At 42.2% G+C, this 13,781-nt stretch overlaps 1 protein-coding gene across 1 annotated transcript; it reads left to right on the plus strand.

The window, feature by feature from the left end:
• Nucleotides 1-928: 928 nt before the first annotated feature.
• Nucleotides 929-13,495, plus strand: serinc2 (serine incorporator 2). Its single transcript, XM_083784944.1, has 10 exons — nucleotides 929-1,118; nucleotides 5,262-5,423; nucleotides 5,963-6,144; nucleotides 7,063-7,142; nucleotides 7,882-8,019; nucleotides 9,059-9,228; nucleotides 10,230-10,320; nucleotides 10,655-10,802; nucleotides 11,325-11,540; nucleotides 12,127-13,495. Exons 1-10 carry the CDS (start codon nucleotides 1,080-1,082, stop codon nucleotides 12,263-12,265), a joined length of 1,365 nt encoding a protein of 454 aa, XP_083641070.1. The 5' UTR covers nucleotides 929-1,079; the 3' UTR covers nucleotides 12,266-13,495.
• Nucleotides 13,496-13,781: the final 286 nt, after the last annotated feature.

The following is a 13,781-nucleotide window of genomic DNA, read 5'->3' on the forward strand; positions in this document are numbered from 1 at the left end:
GTCTCCCTAGGGAGGTCCTTGAGGCACGTCCCACTGGCAGGAGACCCCGGGGCAGACCACGGCGCAGTTGGAGGAAACACATCGACTCACTGGCTTTGGAACGTCTCGGGATCAGTGGCGTTTCCAGAAATTTTGGGCATGCAGGCAAGAATTACATTTTGGGCAGGCAAGATGTGTTAATTGTCGTTCCCGTGCACAATCGTATAGCACTAAAGGTTTTCAAAGAGATATACCTGCCAGACGAGTAGGATACAAAGGCTGAATGCATTTACATTCCAAAGGGTGATTGAGGGTCGCGCTCTACCGCAACGGCCAATCAGCTGTCCACTAATAGCTCTCAGGTCTTGTTTTTGTCCTCTCTTTTTTCTCATTGTATGGATTTTGGCCAGGCCTTATTGTAGAATGTAGATACACACTGCTCGGGATCCTCCAGGAGGAAGTCACTAATGTTGCTCTGCCCGACCCGACTCGACCCGACTACGGATAACGGATAAGCGGTTGGATGGATGGATATAGCTAGGGCCTATATAGTAAGTATGTAGCCTTGCCGAGCCATGAGGCCCATAGGGCAGGAGCCTATATCTCCTGTTTCTGTAGCGTGAGGCAGCTTGATGTACAAGTACACCCCCTGGACATGACGCTAGTATGTTGCAGGGACATGTAGGGATTATGTAGACAGGGTCCATTTCACATTTCATATCACAATGTTTTTATTTATCTTCAAGTGGAACATTTTATTCTTTCTTTCTTTCTTTCTTTCTTTCTTTCTTTCTTTCTTTCTTTCTTTCTTTCTTTCTTTCAGTAGGAAAGTTTACAAACAGAATATTTACCCAAGAAAGTGTGTGGTATCAGTTTAGTGTAGAATAATGACGTAACGACGTTACACCAAAAGCAGTTTCCTATCTTAAAACACATACGCCCTACAGACGCCGCCGCCGCTACAGGCTACAGCTACAACAGCTGCTTCCATCCAGACCAGAAGTGCGTCGTCGTTGGATTCTTATAAACTTACGCACTAAACTTAAGGTTTCGGGTTTAAAACACATTATTGTAAAAGCAGGAAGGGTTAAATAAGCATCATGGGAGCCTGTATGGCGTTGTGCTCAGTGGCCAGCTGTGTAAGTATACGTTTTATTAAGACAAGTAATTTAACTAGTAAAAACATATCAAAACAAATCGACCTACATTCACGTCCGTTTGTTTAGATTCGCGAGGGTGAACATCGAACACGACACGTTAGGTTTGCTGATCGATTGTTTCATTTACACATCGTCCCCAATTGACACTATGGAACAATCAATGTTTTATTGACACTTTCAGTTTTAGTTATTTCCGTATGTTTAATGTGTAAAAACGTTTTCAAAACTTGATTTCCGGGGTTTCACAGGCAACTGTGGCGGTGTCTTTGTGTTCTAGGCTAGCTACTATAATGTTCTCCCAAGATAGTTAAAGGTGCTGCAGAGATTTTCTTTTGTTAAAATAAGCTCTGTTGTGATAGTAATCATAGACTGAGAGTGTTATTTTCCCCCAAAACAGGGGTTTCACTTTAAGCTCTTTACAGTAAACAAAGAGAAAACAATCATGTTCAGGTCGGCAGCCACTCGGGATACAAATTATTTATCCAATCAGGGGAGAGAAAACTCATACAGTGATAAGCAAGTGAATTTGGATTTGGAAGCTATGAAATTGTAGAAATGAACAGACAAAGGAAATGGAAGAGCCTCAGCCAGGAAGACTGATAAATGGGCACTCTTGTATGACATTTTGTTTTTATAGAGCTGGAGAGACACTAACACAATAACAAACAAAAAAACATTGGTTTTGGTCAGGTAAAGACAATGTCAGTAACTCCAATTATATCTATTTAAACAAAAGCATCATATTGTGTGACTTCTATCGATTGCAAAGAATCGATTATATTTACACTTCATCTCTGTGTCGTATCTCTGCATGCCCGTCAAGGCGTGAGTTTGTCCATATTTGGTCAAATAAAAATATCTATGCATTTTCCAATGAATCATTGTGTTTACTTATTTATACCATAACAATAATTAATGTTTCCCTTATAAAGGACAAATCCTGTGCTATACATGTGTACATTTCACACAGATAGAATATTTGGTTAAATAGTTAGTTAATAGAGTATTAAAAGGATAGAGACTAAACTGGTGCGAAGCTCCGCCCCCTCCACTATTCATGTCAGTGGAAGTTGCTCAGTGGCGTTTTGAAGCACCCGGAAGGCTGCCGGAAGTACTGTCTATTTTCGCTGATTCAGCATTTGGGCACCAAATTTTGGTGCCCAAATGCGGAAGTGCAGCTGGGCTTTAACATTGAGCGCTCTGTTGCACGGGGTTTCCTCGTCAAGAATCCACGGGTCCGCCTGCAGTCCTTCCTCTTACCACTAGGGCCCAGCGCTTCAAAATTGGAGTGCCTAGCTGGCCCCTTGAGTACTACGCACGCAAACGGAAGTGGGGAGGAGGCTTCACTTACACTTTATCGCTTGCTTGTGATCAGAGCTTCCGTTCTCCAGACTGTATGACGGAAGCATTAGAAAATTGCGAGAGGCAACAATCTGGCGATGCGAGACTATGAATGGGTTAAGCCTTAACCCATTCCTTAACCGTTAAGGGGATGAGAGTGATGTCATTATAGTAGGCCTATTTTAATTATGGGTTGGGATAACGGTGATGTCACAAAGTTGCTTCACACACAGCTTAGTAAGGTCTGCCGTGTCTGTCTGTCTGTGTCCGTCTGTCCACGAGGAGATTTGAACACGGGTGCAAAATAAACGTCTGCCTCCTCACCCCGCTGTGGCTTCCCAGTACCTATTTCAAAATCAAAACAATTACACAGTACACACACACACCCCCCATGATATCAAGCCTTGAATTCATGGAGATTTTTCGTAAGCCAAAAAATTGATGACCAGCGGATGGAGCATTAAGGCCTATTCATAGTCTGGATTTTCGGTGGTGAGATGACCACCTTTCCGGTGGTGAGCTGACCACCGGAGCTGAAATAACGTTGAGCGGTGGTGAGTAAAAACAGAGCGAAGGGCTGGAGCGGTGGCGGTGGTTTGCTCTTCACCGCGGCGCGTGACGTCATGTTGTAGTTCGGTGGTCACCTAACCACCGAAAATCCAGACTATGTATGAGCCTTTAGTCTGACAGGTGTCCCGCATGTTGGACATGCGCTGCTCCCGTGCTTGCGGTTATGGTTAGTAGGTTAAGGTTTGAGGTAGGTTGTTGTTTGTCTGAACTAAGTACTGCACCCAGGAAAATGCCTTGAATTCATGGAGATTTTTCCTAAGCGAATACATTGATGACCGGCAGAGACTCAAACTGTTGACCGATGACCCGGTCATCAAATTATTGGCTCAGTTATGTGAAAAAAACTAAAAAAGAATATAACTCAAGGCTTCATGGGGAGTATAATTCATAGAAAATAAATATTTTTTGGGTTTAACTCAGAGAGAGAGATAATTCCTTACAGGATGAGAGGGAGACAGAGAGCTCAGCATCAGTTCAGGGTTGATGTGTGTCGGACCGGTGCATCATCAATTCAATAGTTGTTTGTCTAGAAGGATACAGCGAGAGGAGACAAGGTTGTCATGACAACAGTATACACACTGGGTTGTGCTAATCGTTGCTGTCGCGTGGGAACCTCGTATGACCTGTGTTCCGATCCAATGTAGGTATTATTTGTCACAAGCTTCGTTCACAACCTTCTAAAAAATCGGGCAAAATGTTTGCCCAACTACCTTTTTTCACTGGTAAACTAAATGAACACTAAATTATTAATACATATATTGACAATTTCATTAATAAATGAAAACGAAACTAAAATGTTAGCGAGGGACTAGTAGAGAAGAGATCCAATTTTATGCTCGAGTCATTTTATGCTTGGTTGCGTGCGAGCATTCGACATGGTGTGTGTGCAAAGTCACAGTCATTGCAAGGCAGGTCATGCATCCATGCCCCCCCCCCCCCCCACCCATCAGTTTAACAACAGCGTGAGTCACTGTCCTGTGCTGTCCTCCTAAATCTTCATGCCCTCTGTGTGTGTGTGTGTGTGTGTGTGTGTGTGTGTGAGTGTGTGGGGGGGTGTATTACTATACTTGTTGGAACCAAATGTCCCCACAAGTAGTAGAATTTAGAAACAGACATGTGAGGACCATATTTCTGGTTTTCACTTATTTTATCATCGATTTTTAATTTTTCTTAGAGACGTTAGGATTTGGATTTGACACTTCGATGTCTGGTTTAGGGATTAGAGATAGCCCAGATAGGCCCAGAGTTCTGCCTCATTTGCACTTGGTTGAGCGCTGGTGTAGACGATCTGTAAGCTTGTAAAAAGCTGGCAGATCTGCTGTGAACATTACATTGAATACATTCATAAATTAGCAGTCCTAAAATGTTGATGCCCTATTGTGTGTGTGTGTGTGTGTGGGGGGGGGGGGGCTCAGCTCCCCATCTCCTGTCCAAATTAATGCTGCCCTAAATCTTAAAGGAGCACTTCACCCATTTTAAACCTTATCTTCCTATAATAGGTCCTCATTATAAGATGGCACAATTTCTGTCTACTTACTCTGTGTCTCAGAGGAGTGCTGTGGACACTGGACAGTTCACAGACCCTGACCACTAGTGATATCATCATTGGGAATTCCAAGCTCAGTTCTCGTCCTTGAAATGTTGCATGATGACATCGAAGCCATTGCATTAATAAGAACATAATGACACATCTGAGTTCTCAAAGTTGAAAACTGCATGCTTGCATGTCACTGTCTAGTAGGCAGGTTTCTGAACTGCCCACTAGTGTCCACAGCACTCCTCTGTAGACAGAGCGAGTAGGTGTAATGGTGCCATCTTAGCATTAGTGAGGATTAATTATAAGATTAGATAAGGTTCAACAGGGGGTTAAGTGCCCATTTTTAAATGTCTGTCAGTGTCTGTTGGGCTGCCAGAATCCCACCAAATAAGTGCTATTAACAATTTAATTGTGTTTTGGGCATTGAACATTGGAACATATAAACACCTTCAATACCATAAATTAAAAATAGTGGAATGGAAATGGCTCATCTACAAGCAAAGCTATGAATAGAAATTAAATTTTTGTTTGCCTTTCAGGCTTTGTAACGAAAAGGCTCACACTGCACAGGCCAGATATGACAAATAACTGAAAAATATGCCAAAACGTTACTGGCATTTTTATGAATTTTATACTTTGTGACAACCGTGTGTGTGTGTGTGTGTGTCCTGCAGGCCTCCTGTCTGTGTGGATCAGCACCCTGTCTGCTGTCCTCATGCTGCCCAGCGTCCTTCAGTTCCACCGTCACCCGTCTGGCCTTCTCCTTCCTGTTGCTGCTGGGCACCTTCCTGTCTGTCATCATGATCCTACCAGGCATGGAGACACAGCTGAAGAAGGTCTGTCTGTCTGTTTGTTATTTCTTTCTCATTACATTTTTATTTGTTTTCTGATCAAGCAAAAACACAGTACAATCATTTTAAAACGCACACTGCGCTGACTGCGCCCAGAGACTTTTTAAATATTAATTTTGTTTTTGTGTCTGTCTTGTCTGTCTCACGTTGCCTCTCACAATTTCCAAATGCTTCCATCATACAGTCTGGAGCAACGGAAGTTCTATCATGAGTAAAATATAAAGCGGAAGTGGAGCCTCCTCCCCACTTCTTTACAGTCGCACAAATTCATAATAATATAAATAGAAATCATCTAAGCATATATAGCTTGTTGCTTAGCAGAAAAGGAAATAAAATAATAAGCTCTAAAGATATATTTTTATATATTTTCGTGAACGGAAATGGCAGCTTCCTTACTCTGATTTCGGGAGGTGTATTTCCAGACTAGCATTCAGAGATTGTGGAATTGTCGTCTGGATACTGGATAATGGTCTTGTCTGTCTGGGTGGTACCTGGCATTAATTTCTGTGTTTCTATCCAACCAGATTCCAGGTTTCTGTGTGGAGGGCACGCAGCTGGTCCCCGGCCATGTGAACTGTGATCTCGTGGTGGGCTACAAGTCTGTGTACCGTGTGTGCTTCGCCATGACCTGCTTCTTCTTCCTGTTCTCCATCATCATGATCCGCGTCCGCAGCAGCAAGGACCCCCGAGCCGCCATACAGAACGGGTACACACACACACACACACACACACACACACACACACACACACACACACACACACACACACACACACACACACACACACACACACACACACACACACACACACACACACACACACTCTCACTCTCACTCTCTCACTCTCTCTCTCACACTCTATGGAAACAATGCTTCCCTCTTCTGGTCATAATAGCACAGTGCTCCTCCAGGACTAAATATACTGACGATATCGTCATCAGATACAAACTAGACTAAAATGTTGGGAATGGACTAGTGGACAGGAGTTCCAGTGGAAATAAGACAAGTAATCTTTATACCTGGTTGCACGATGTACTGAGAAAAATAGCCGAATTACAGTTTCTGTACACAAGTATAAATCAGGCAAACAAGGCCCACCAACATAACATTTAGTCAACTAAATCAACTGTAGATTTAGGAGTCTAAATCTTTAGTCAACTAAAACTAGACAAAGTAAAACAAAGTAAGACATTGCTATCAAAATTAACACTGCATGTGACAGAGCTTAAATTGACCTAAAAATAGTGATACTTGTCAGGTGAAAGAAGCACTGGTTTCTTTATTTAGTAACGAACGCTCCTCTCAACCAGCCGGTCTCAATCATAACATTACGTTACGTAACATTGGGTGTCTCTAAAGATTTCTGTTACCTGCTTCCTGTTACCTGGTCATGTGACCAATAGGTGACAGCAGTGTGTGTGGCTGCAAATCAGGACTAGGTCCTCAGTATGACTCATGTATGACTAGGTCTTCTACATTTCATGAGCTTTCACTAGTCAGGTTTCACAAAAACAGAGCCTTGCATTGGTCCAGTTGAAAACCTCTTTTCTCACTGCCCGGAAATCAGTGATTGTTTTAAGACGAGGGGTGTAATTAAATGGATTTGTCTCTGTGTTGACACTCAGATTCTGGTTCTTCAAGTTTCTCATCCTGGTTGGCATCACTGTTGGAGCCTTCTTCATTCCTGATGGAACCTTCACTACAGGTATATACTGTAACGAGGGGTCTTCAATGGTTTTTTTTCTTTTCGTTTTTTCAGGCCCCTTCTCTGAGAGAGACTACATATTGTACAAGATTGTGTTGCATATTTGACTTTTTCATACATTTCATAGATGGCTTTCTTGTATAAATGATTTTTTATTATTTAACCACTCACAACTGAGGCATTGTGTGATATAGAAATCTAATCAAATTTAATTTAGAAACTTACTTTGTGATAGGGTTCCCAGTTCACGGTCATGAAATAAATTCATGAAAATATTTGTAATGGACTTGATCAAAATGACTGGAAAACATATTTGGATATTATGCATTGTTTTGGGCTATTGATTTAGTTAATAAAAACTTTTTGCAGCGTATACCATTCTAAATGATGTGCTTTATTTTTGCTACACTACTTGTCTTTGGGCATTGCACATAGGAGTAAGAGACACAATATTGCGCTGATTGATTGTTATATAGGCCTGGAAATTGGGTATAAATATTCTGGAAAGGTTTTGGAAATTCATTGGTGAAAATGTGTGGGAACCCTGTGGTGACGGTGTATTTTCTGGTTGCAGTGTGGTACTACTTTATGTGACGGTGTATTTTCTGGTTGCAGTGTGGTACTACTTTTATGTGACGGTGTATTTTCTGGTTGCAGTGTGGTACTACTTTATGTGACGGTGTATTTTCTGGTTGCAGTGTGGTACTACTTTATGTGACTGTGTATTTTCTGGTTGCAGTGTGGTACTACTTTGGTGCGATCGGCTCGTTCATCTTCATCATCATCCAGCTCATCCTGCTGGTGGACTTTGCTCACTCCTGGAACCAGTCCTGGCTTGAGAAGGCCGAGGAAGGCAACTCCAAGTGCTGGTTTGCAGGTAGACCACACAGCAGTGCTGTCCGCAGTCCGCACACATGTGGCTCTCAACAAACACACTGATGTTGTTACGTTAGCCTTGTCCTAACCATTAGGCTTTGAAATAAAACGGGCCTCTTCCTTTCTTAAGGTTGTGTTCCATCCTGATCAAACAGTCAGGGACAGTGCTGATATTGTGCATGTTGGTTCACTGGAAATATTCTGCTACACCAGTGGTACTGAATGTGTGATCCAGTGACCCTCATGGTTCATTGAGTGGGTTCCAAATTGCCCCTTTTGGGTCTGTACCTCCTATGAGAGTTTACAAACAGAAGCGCAGTGTCCATTGTCCCAGTCAATTGAGATCTTGCCCAGTCTAGCTTCTGAAAGACGGGCGGAAAAAGATATGTGCCAAATTGACTCATAACAGTTCATTTGGTTCCATTTGTACACACAATCCATGCCAGTACATTACAATAGAAACACAGACCAGGTGCCAGCGTTTCTATTGTAAAAGTTAAACTACGCAAAAATTACGTCCTGGCACAGGGGGTCATAGTGCTTAAAACGTAACCTGTCGTTCCTTGGCTTGGATTGAGTTAAGTATAATGGGTCAGACCTGTGAAGGAAGTAAGGAAGAGGCCCAATTTCTTTCCATTATGGCTGCTGTGCATACATGCAGCCTATTCCAAAAAATATGAAAATTTGACGTTTCTGTTCAACTTCATCCAGCTGTTTTCATGCAGACTTTGACTTTAACTGTCAGAATACCTAGTGCAGTACCCATTGTGTGGTGGTGGTATTGTATATATTTGGCCACGGACCCCCCCGTCTGAAAATGTTTTGTGCCAGGGAAGCCCCAGAAGAGAAGTGTTAAAAGAAATCGTAACTATTCAAACCCTTCGCAGCACAAAGTGATGTTCTGTACATGAGCTTGTAGTACATCTGCTGAACAGCCAATGTATGAAATATTGATAAAGGGATTAAAATGTATTAACATATTTTGCCTGGGGGACCCCCTGGAATCCCCCAATGACTGAATAATTGTTGGTTCTTTTCAGCACTGCTGTCGTTCACATTGTTGTTCTTCACGGCGGCCTTCAGTGCCATGGTTCTCTTCTACGTGTTCTACATCCAGCCAGAGGGATGCACGGAGCACAAGGTCTTCATCAGCCTCAACTTCATCTTCTGCATCATCGTCTCCGTCGTGTCCATCCTGCCTAAAGTCCAGGTCATCCACTGCAGACACACCCTGACACTTCTCACATCATAATGCCTCTATCAGAGCTGCCACTGTCCAGTGTCTTCTTGGCAATTACTTCTCTGAAGAATGGATGTTCTTTTTTAAATAAAGTATAATAATTATAATAACAATGCTACTACTACTACTGTGGGGTGGCTCTGAACACATAACTGCTCCCGATGAACAGGTTGGTGCCTTGCCCGGTTTCCTCCGCCATCGGTTACACAATCTATGTAAAGCTCTATGGATAAAAGCGCTATATAAATGTACCATTTTACTAATACTATTACTGTCTATTACTACTATTAACCCATTCTGAACGGGAACCCATTTTGGTGTTGGCATCATGTTATGCTTTAGCTATTGAAAAATAGCAGATCTACAAGCTCATAGCGCGCCACCGGGTGGCGTGCTACGAGCTTGTAGGTCTGCTATTTTTTGAAAAATCGAAGAACGACTGACATTTTTAGAATCTGATCTCAGGTCAGAATGGGTTCATCAGACCAGTGTGTGTCCAGTGGAAACCTCGTATGAATCTGATCTCAGGTCAGAATGGGTTAATAATAATGATGGCACATTAGAAATTGTCTTTAACATTGTAGGAGAGGTGTGTCCAATATATTACCCGGTGAGTTTATAATAAGTAAGAACAGTATGTAAGCAGGTCGGTATCGGCCAGAGCGTGGGAGTCTATCCCAGTTTTACAATGCACTAGAATAGACCTCTGGGAGATGGATTGCTGAGGTGGAGTGCAACACCTTCCATCAGCTCCCAGTACTTGCCGCATGACTTGCCAAACCCAAGCTGTGATACTCACAGTTCACCTTTGGGTACTGATTGGTGGGAATGAGGTCACATACTTTGAAGTTGTGGTGAACAGGTCCAGGTATGATTCAGTTGTTGATTTGTCTGTGACCGGGATCGAAGGATACATTGCATCTGGTTCGATTATTTGTTCATGTGATTAATGGTTTTCATTCTCTCAACAGGAAGCTCAGCCCAGTTCAGGTCTGCTCCAAGCGTCCCTCATCTCGGCCTACACCATGTATATCACCTGGTCGGCCATGTCCAACAACCCCGGTGAGTCTCATGCCACTCATCTAAAGGTCATCTCTGATATTATATGTATTTGAATATACTTACCCCATTAAAACCGGGATGTCATTTTACATTTTTGCGTTGGCTATTCAAAAGTAACGGATATACAAGATCACACATTACACAAGATCACATCGCGTCACTTCGTGCCACACTGCAAGCCTTGTACATCTGCTATAGTTGATTGTTTTTTATTTTAAGAATTGTTTGAAAATCTTTGAATGATTTTGAATTATGAAAACGTTTGAGAACTAGAGAACCAGGTCTTAATGGGTTAATTTAATTAATTAATTAATGATTATGCATATTTGTCCAGATCGTCAGTGCAACCCCAGTCTGCTCAGTCTGGTCAGTAACAGTCCGACTCCAGCTCCGACCACAGTCCCAGGAGGAGATGTCCAGTGGTGGGACGCGCAGGGCATTGTGGGACTTGTCATCTTCTTCTTCTGTACACTCTATGCCAGGTAATTCTAGGATCGTGTGACAGCATCTCTAGGATGTGTGTCACGATAATTACATGTTGGGTTAGGCCCTGAACATTGGAACAGATAAATGAAACATTACATTTATAGATAGATAGATAGATAGTATAGATATGACAAATAACTTATATAAAATATAAAGAAATGACTGACATTTAATAACTTCTATTTTCTAGACTTTCTATGCCATGTAGCATTTGAGAGGTGTACATTAAATGTATTTAATGTAACCCTGCTTTAAAATCAAATTAAAACTAAACTGAAATTGAAGACTGATGCTGCGTTCTCAAGGGCAGATATAAAGATAGAGTCTAGAAATAAAAAAGAGTCTGCACACCTTTTTCTGTTTCCAGAAATATAAATGTATGTGTGTGTATATATATATATATATATATATATATATATCTTTACATCTGCCCGTGTGAACGCAGCAGGAATGTCAAAACAAAATCTAAATAGAAAACTAGTGAAAAATGCAACCCCCCCCCCCCCCGGGCTCCGCAGCATCCGCTCGTCCAACAACTCCCAGGTGAACAAGCTGATGCAGACGGAGGAGGGCCAGGGCCTGACGGCCGACGACGGGGACGCCACGGGTGAGGACGGTGTGCGGCGTGCCGTCGACAACGAGGAGGACAGTGTCACCTACAGCTACTCCTTCTTCCACTTCAGCCTCTGCCTGGCCTCTCTGTACATCATGATGACCCTCACCAACTGGTACCAGTAAGTACAACAAAAGAGAGAGTTACAGTACACCACGCCTCAAGCCTGTGGTAGGCTGGTCAGGTGCATCTCAGAGGCAGGACTGGTAGCAAGAGGAAGGAAGGCACTGGAGCAACTCAGACATTTTAAGCCCTTTTGACCCTCTGACCTGACGAAGATGTGACCAATACATTGAAATGTTGTCATTTTTTACTTGCACCCTGCTGATTAAAAGGGCTTAAACTGTCTCCAGTGCCTTCCTTCTGCTTGGTACAGTAAGTGTTTTCACACTCTGCCTGGCCTCTGTACACCATGATGACCCTGACCAACTGGGCCTCATTCCTCTCAAAGCTCTGTGATCTACAAGCTCACAGTGTGTGGCGCTGTTACGTGGTTTCGAAAAATAATACAATACAAATACGAAAACATCATAATTGTACATATTGCACAATTACATGTATTGTTTTAGGAAACTGAGTGCTATTGTAGGGGCTTCTTTCACGCTGTTTTACAAATCACAGGGACTTGGGACTTTACAAAACATTTCCGTTGTGAGACTTATTTTTTTGCTTTTATTCCTGCTAACACTACGGTCTTCTGCCTCCAGGCCAGACTCTGACTACAGTACCATGAAGACCAGCATGCCGGCGGTGTGGGTGAAGATCTCATCCAGCTGGCTGGGTCTGGCGCTGTACCTGTGGACCCTTGTGGCTCCGCTCATTCTGCCCGAGCGAGAATTCAACTGAAACACCTATAACACAGTCACTACAGTAAAGGCTACGCACACACTGCAGGTAATCTGATTGGAATCGGATCAGATTAGGAAATTTGGCTATTTCAAAACAGGTTTGGAACCACATTCCGAGGTGGTTTTGAATTGCGATTCTAATCTTATTCCTAAAGATGTTATCTCAATGAAAAATCATTCTAGATTGGCTATTTCCAGTGAGCGACCCATTCTGCGACAGAGTGTAACTTAAGTGTTACATATTTACGTTGTTAGTGCAACAATCAATGCAATAGCTCTATTGGAATACACTATTCCGAACTGATCCCTTGCAAATAACTAGACAATCTATCCGATCAGATTTGATAACCAAATGGAATTTGCCTGCAGTCTGAACGAAGCCATTATTGCAAGAGCACATGGTAGTAGCTTTAAATTAATCTGCTTGATTCCTTTTTCCTTTTGAAGTCTTTGTATTTGTTACTAATGTGCCTTAATGACTTTAGCTGGACTCTGCTTGATTCACAAGTGATTTAATATGTCTGCCAAATATGAATATGATTATCTGCTACTGTACATACATTCCTGTTTCCTTATTTTATAGCTCATTTTTATAGTCAGATTAATTATTTTCATGGCTGACATCCTTTAGAATTCTAAGTAAATATTTGTCTGATTCAGTTTTTATGTTGTAATTCAGATAGAGAGATGACTTCCGCACACCCGGTAGGTAATTTGGAGCAGGTGCGATGATGACGAGGCATATACAAGGTGGAAAGGAGAGACACTCGCACACCACCACTTGCTTGGTTCAGAGCATTTATTTAAGAAGCAACGTTTCGGTCAAGCCTGAGGAAGGTCACAATACTGAAACGTTGCTTCTTAAATAAATTCTCTGAACCAAGCAAGTGGCGGTGTGCGGGTGTCTCTCCTTTCTCCATGTTGTAATTCAGAAAAGTATATTCTTTATTTCTATTTCTAGACGTGGATTTATAGTACATATTTTAATATAGTATACTGTTAAGACTTACGTTCTGTAGCATCAAATGCCTCGATATCAAAGTTGTGGTGAAAATATCTCATTGAGTATATTGTAGTCTATCGTGTCCATGACAATAATGCCAAATTGTTTTCCCTCCAAAGAATTGTCAAAAGTAACAAATCCAACAAATGCCAATCTACAAGCCCACCTTTATATTGCATTCTATTTTGTACCTTCAATATTTAACCAATAAATGTGTAAACGGAAGGAAGACTTCTGTTCCATTTTCTGTGCGTGAGTTCATGAGCATCAAAGAAAGGTGCTTATTTAGAAGCAGAATCACTGAGGATACGTCCCAGGTGCATCCATGTATGTATGTATGTATTTTGTTTTAGTTATTCTATTTATAGTGACTCATCGGAATAGACTACGTGACAACCAGGAATAGTCTGGTGACCACCGGAGAGACGGGTGGCAGCCGGAAAGTAGACGGCACCCGGGAGCAGTATGGGTTGTCGCCCCCAGCCTGTGTCTTCCGTGAGGAAGAAGCCCA

The sequence above is a fragment of the Protomyctophum parallelum genome (genome assembly GCF_964188405.1).
Source record: "Protomyctophum parallelum genome assembly, chromosome: 1".
Taxonomy (NCBI): Eukaryota; Metazoa; Chordata; class Actinopteri; order Myctophiformes; family Myctophidae; genus Protomyctophum; species Protomyctophum parallelum.